Source organism: Fukomys damarensis, unplaced genomic scaffold (assembly GCF_012274545.1).
Source record: "Fukomys damarensis isolate Sample0158 unplaced genomic scaffold, DMR_v1.0_HiC HiC_scaffold_39, whole genome shotgun sequence".
Classification (NCBI taxonomy): domain Eukaryota; kingdom Metazoa; phylum Chordata; class Mammalia; order Rodentia; family Bathyergidae; genus Fukomys; species Fukomys damarensis.
In genome coordinates this window covers 95,356,756-95,362,755 of record NW_022900951.1, presented here as the reverse complement: position 1 = coordinate 95,362,755, position 6,000 = coordinate 95,356,756, and the positions used below count along the sequence as shown (strand labels likewise).

The 6,000-nt window shown below is 35.1% G+C and overlaps 1 protein-coding gene across 1 annotated transcript in view; it reads right to left on the bottom strand.

Annotated features, from left to right (window-relative positions):
- Wdr44 (WD repeat domain 44) overlaps positions 1 to 6,000 on the bottom strand; it is a 93,394-nt gene that overhangs the window by 52,150 nt on the left and 35,244 nt on the right. Inside the window, 2 exon segments of the mRNA XM_033760296.1 lie at positions 2 to 505; positions 3,820 to 3,894. Coding sequence (XP_033616187.1) covers positions 2 to 505; positions 3,820 to 3,894 — 579 coding nt within the window.

Below are 6,000 nucleotides of genomic sequence, written 5' to 3'. Positions count from 1 at the left end.
CAGGCTTCTTTGTACTAGCTACTATATCAGGTTCTGAAGTGAGGTGCCTTGGGGGTTTGGCAGGAGCCACCTCTTCCATAGTAGCAAAATCTTTAGTAGATGAAGAGTCTGAAGATGCAGGATCTAGAATATCACTTTGTTTGACTTCCACTGCTTCCTTGTTCAGTATTTCTGTTTGTGTTTCAGGCATATTAAGCTGCTCAGTTGAACTTACTTCAGTTAACTTAGTGGTTTCATCTACTGACTTCTCACAGGTATCATCAGAAGGAAAACATTCTTTTGATTCTAATGCAGTTTCCTCAAATGCATTTTCACTCTCTGACTTTTTAGAAACTTCCTGTAGTACTTGATCTATGGATAACAGTCCAGGTATATTGCTAAGATCATTTCCATCCACAACAGGACTAGCAGTAGCCTGATAAGAAAGTCCTCTTCCTTTGGGATCCAAAGAGTCATCGTCAAGCTTTAGTCCTTTCTGACTCTCTTCAATAATACTTTCAATTATCTAATGAAAAGTTAAAAAGTAGTTTAGAAAAATAAAGATATTTACAGGAATAAGATATCAGCTAAACATTTATATAGTACTTAGTTGTGTGCCAGTCAATGTTCTTAATACAACATATTTTAATCTTTACAACAACCTTATGAGTTTAAACACAGATTATCATCATTTTACAAATGAGAGAACTAAGACATAGAAGGATGAAGTGCTTTGTCCAAGTTTATATATCTAGTAAGTGATGAAAGTGGTATAAACCCAGGGATTTGGGGTCTAGAATATTGCCAGAGGGAATCTGTATTACTACATAGTCACAATAGTTTAATAAACCCTTTAAAATAAAGTTTATGCCTAAACTTACATTAATATTCTTGATATCATAGGTCATTTACAGTTAAGTCAAATTAGTTGCAATAACTGCCTGCTTGTTTGATTCTAGTTAAAAAAACCACGAGAACCCAAATTCATCTAGTACAAGAATTTCCATTTCTTATATCTGAACTCAAGCCTATGTTAGAAAAAGTCAGTAGACTGAGGAAAATTAACATTCTTAAAAACGATTACATCTAATATTCCACTATTCATACTGATAGTAGGTCTAAAAGAGTTCTGACATCTATTCCACCTTGCCTTGGCCCTCTTATCTGCAGCTAAAAAATATAGATAGGCTATGTCTTCTAGCATCATTTAAAAGAAAGTGTATTTTCTATAAGTTTTGTGATTACTAATACATTAAATCTCTCAATCCATGTATCCTTTTACCATGCCCAGCCATGGATAACATCTGTTTTCTCAATTCCTTGGTTCCAGCAAGTTAACAAAGTAGAATGTATCACAGAACCATCCTGATCTAGTTTACCACAATTTTATGATAAACTGAATTGGACATCAATGTTGATTTTCTAGCATATTCCATATATCAATTTTTTTCTATCTTCCAATTTTTAATTCGATAAATTATCCCACTTTTCCCAGAGGAATATTAACTAAGGCCGACCTCATTTGTCAATTAACTGGTTACTGAGCAAGGAGAACCTTGATAATAACACAAATCAGATTACAACAGGTTTAAGAATGAACAAGAAGCCACGCATTCCTGTAATCCCAATTACTCAAGAGGGTGAGGGCAGGGAGATCCAAAGTTTGAGGCCAGCTTGGGAAACAGTGATACCCTATCTCAAAATAAAATAAAAAGACCTTGGGATGTTATTTCAGAGTACTTTCTTAGCATTGTTCAAGGCCCTGCATTGAATCCCCAGTATTACAAAAACAAACAAAAAATGAATGGATAAAAATAAAGACCCAGGGACAGGGTTTTGAAAAAGAGTGGCACTTACTTAGCATTCATAAGGCCCTAGGTTTGATCCCTAGCACCAGGATATAAAAGGAAAAGTTTGCAAGAAAGTGACCCAACATTTTTATAAGCTGAAGGGAAAATAGGGCAAAATACTGAAGGAAAGAAGGCCTAATGTATATTATGCCCAGTATATACGTTCTCATTTAATTATCACAGGAAGTAAATGGAATATCTTCCTTCTACAAAAGTTGCAATCTTTGGTAAAGGTATTAAGAATTTTGCTCAACATCTCACGGCTAGTAAGATACAAGGCCAAAGTGCATATCAAAATCTTTCTTAAAAACCCAATGTTCTTCGTATAATACCATACTGTTTTGGGTAGGAAAAACCCCCAATAAGGACACTAAATTCTCAGCAATGGATGATGTGAAAAAGCAGTAAAAGTTGAAAACATGTTTGCAGGCAAGAGACGTGAGAGATGATGCAAAGGAATGGACTGAGGTTTTTAGCTTCTCACTTTTCTAAGCAGTAGGAAAGATTATCTGCTGAAAGTGAGAGGGATGTGAGTGGGCAAAGTGAGTGCAAGGTGAGTACAAAGGTATGAAATAACACTGTGTATAATGTAAAGCTCATGCCATGATAGGGGCCTAAGTGAGTGAAAATGTCTTCCCTGAACCCTAGCTCAGAACAATCTCTACCTTCTGAACTTCTATCATTGTTACTGTTAGTTACAGTATCGACAATAATATAAAGAGGGAATACATGGGCTAGCTCTGAATATTCATTTTCTCCACACAAGAAAATTAGTTCCTGGAGAGGAAAGGCCCTGTACTTAGATTTTTTGTAATTATCCCATGTAACCTATTTATAGTACAAGAATATAAAATTGTCTACACTACAATTAGATCAGAAAAGAGTGCATATGGGTGAGAACCAGAAGAGAATCCTGAAAAATCAAGAGAGCTGTTTGAATTGTGAGACATTTCTCGTTTAACATGGCTCCATTCCTATTATACATGCGTCATTCCTTTCCATGATGCTACTTCTCAAAAAGGGGAGAATTTTCTTTGAAAGGAAAAAGTATGACCAACATAGTCCATTCAATTTCTAAATTATGTAAAGGTAGTACAATAACTTTCCAGAGGGGTGGATTTTGCCCTATACCCCTCGCCAAGACATTTGGTCATGTCTGGAGACATTTTCGGCTGTTACGATGGGGTGGAAGGGTGCTACTACTAGCATCCTGGCAGGTAGAAGACTCCCACAATGTATACCACAGTTTTGCCTTCCCTCCACAAGAAGGAATTACCCTGTCCAGCATGTCAAAAGTGTTGCTGTTAATGAAACACTAGGGTAGACAGTGTATGATGTTGCTGGCTTGCAGAAGTTCACAAGCTAGAAGACAGCCTAGGGCAGAGAAAACACTAAAAACTTTTATAAATGAATGAAAACACACATACTGTGTTATTCCTTGAGTTTTATCTCGATACTGAGAACTGCCCATTTTCAAAATATGTATCTTGTGCTATCTCTTCTAGTAAACCAACCCCTGCAGCTTCACTGCATTGAGTCTTTTGTTTTGTTTTTGTTAGTTTGTCTTTTAGTACCGGGGATCAAACTAGGGTCCTTGTGCTTGAGAGGCAGGAAGCAGAACCACTGACCTAAATCCTGGCCCTGGTATCAAAGACACTATTAGAATAAGGACTTCTTGGGACCACTGACTCCTGAAGACATCAGGATGTCCTGTACTGAACTTTTCAATACCTGTAAATCCTAGGAGCAACTTCAAGAGTCACTATGATTTGTTCTAAGAAAATACAACCATAAATCAATTTTTGAAAATTCTGCTTCAAGGACAAATTACCAATTAGAATATGAAAATAATTTCTAAATATCCTGATATGCCTTCAATCACAAATTCTACTGATTTAAGAAATAGTCATAGAACATTCACCATGTACTAAATATACCATGTAAATGTGATATCTGCTACAAACTAATATTGGCATTAAAGCTTTCAAACCTTTTTAGACACATCTTGCTTCATTTCTTGTGCAGGGGACTCATTTCCAAATTGGCATGCAGTGTTCTCTGTTTCCTGTTTAAAAAAAGAAAAGAAATAGAAACAATCTGATAACATCCTTTCTTTAAAACTTCTCTAAAAGGGTACATATGAGAAAATATGGCATTAGTAAACCAAAGACCCATAAAGGGCTTATAGCTTTACATAGTGATAGATGTCCAGATATTTTATGACAACAGCGATGATGTGATTGCATATGAAGATTAACAATGAAGAATTTGTATTTTTCTACTGCAACAGTATATGCATCCTTAAATATAAAACTGTGCCCAACTTTTTTAACATTAAAAAATTGTAATGATAAGAACTTCTAAGTACCTTTGCAGCTGAAAAGGATAAAAGAATTAAGCAAGTGGTTTAATCAAAAATATTTCCCCAAAAGTATTGTTCCATAAATAAATTAAAAAACATAGAACACAGAGAACATTGTTTTCTAAAAATAATTTTACATGCTTTAGATGAAAGAAATTGACTTCACCAGATGTAAAGCCATCAAAATAGTAACAGATGAAAAGTTTAAACCCACCAAAAATACATATATATCTACGTATACATTTATATACACATACGTACATATATATATATACTTGGGAGGTTAGAGAAGGCAGAAATTGGCACTGCAGTTCTATAGGGAAAATTAAGGCAAAATAAGACAATCATATATTTGTAACTATAACATAATATTCATTTCCATCTTCAGTTGTTTTTGTTTGTAGAAGTACAGCTCTTAGGTGCATGCACCAACTCGTGTACTGCAAAAGTGTACTAATAAAAAATTATTTAAAATTTGAATGTTACTATTAAAATTGAGAAAAAAATTCAGTATTGTTGGTGTGTATCACAGAGCTTGTTAGGAGGTCACTATAACCATATTTTAAAGATAAATGACTCAAGACCTGTGGGGATGTATGCTAGTATTAAGGCAGCGCTTACATAAATATCAGGAGATGATCATGATAGGCCTCTCTGACCTAAAATTGGCCAGAGATTATGTTAACAGATTTAATATGCCAGTGAAATTTATGAAGGGCTTTGAATATGAACATGAAAAACTGTTTCATTGAATTCCTCCCCAGTACTTGGGGAATTCTACTAACGTTTTACAGATTCTTCTGGAGGAAAAAAAATGTTTCATGGAATCTGAGCATTAAGGTAAACTCCAACTCTAGCACGGATCATGCGGGCATAACATGACAACAGTCTCTGGATGGAGTGATATTAGAGGGTCCACATCTTTGTTATCTCCCCCACTTCTAATCTCCCTCGCCCACTGATTATACTCCGGCCAACTGGAAGGTTCTTTGCCATTAGCGTGGTAGTCCAAGTGTTATTTTATAAGAAAAGTCTTTCTGGACCATATTGAAATGCCTTTATTTACTTATTTTTTTCTCTCTTCCCTATTCTACTAGAATGTAAGCTCCATGAGAACAGGGATCTTGTTATGTCCACCACCATTTACCCAGTGCCTGACAATAAATAATCATTTGCTGAATGAATGTTGAACAAACTATATTCTGTTTATCTTTACAGCTACTACCTATCTGTTACATTTTTATATTCTTTATTGATTTCTGGTGTTAAGGAAAATCTAACCAAAACCAATTAGTAAAATAACCTTGACAAATTGATAACCTGAAAGCTCATCTTCATTAAGAAGAGTCAACGTATATTAGAGAAACATTTTCTATTTTGTTTGTTTTTTCCTCATTGAGTTTATTGGTACATTTTAGGTATACAGTAGTTACATTCATTATTGGGATCTTGTACGTTTACATGACAGGTCTTGGTTCTCATTTTTTCCCCTTGTCCCTGCCCTTCCTTCACCCCCTCCTCCCCTCCCCTTTTACAAACACTTCATTTCCATTTTTTCATTTTTCCCTTAGTAACTTTCCCCTACCCTTCCCACTTTCCCTACACTTTTAGCCCCTTTCTTCCTATTTCACATTGTCAATTATTTCATTAGGATCTTATGTACTATTATAGTTTATCCACACAAGAGAAACTATTCGGTATTTACACGTGTGGCTTATTTATTTCACTTAGGAGTATATCCTCAATATGTATCCATTTTCCTATGAATGAATCTAATTTCTCATTCTTTATGGCTGAGTAATATTCCAT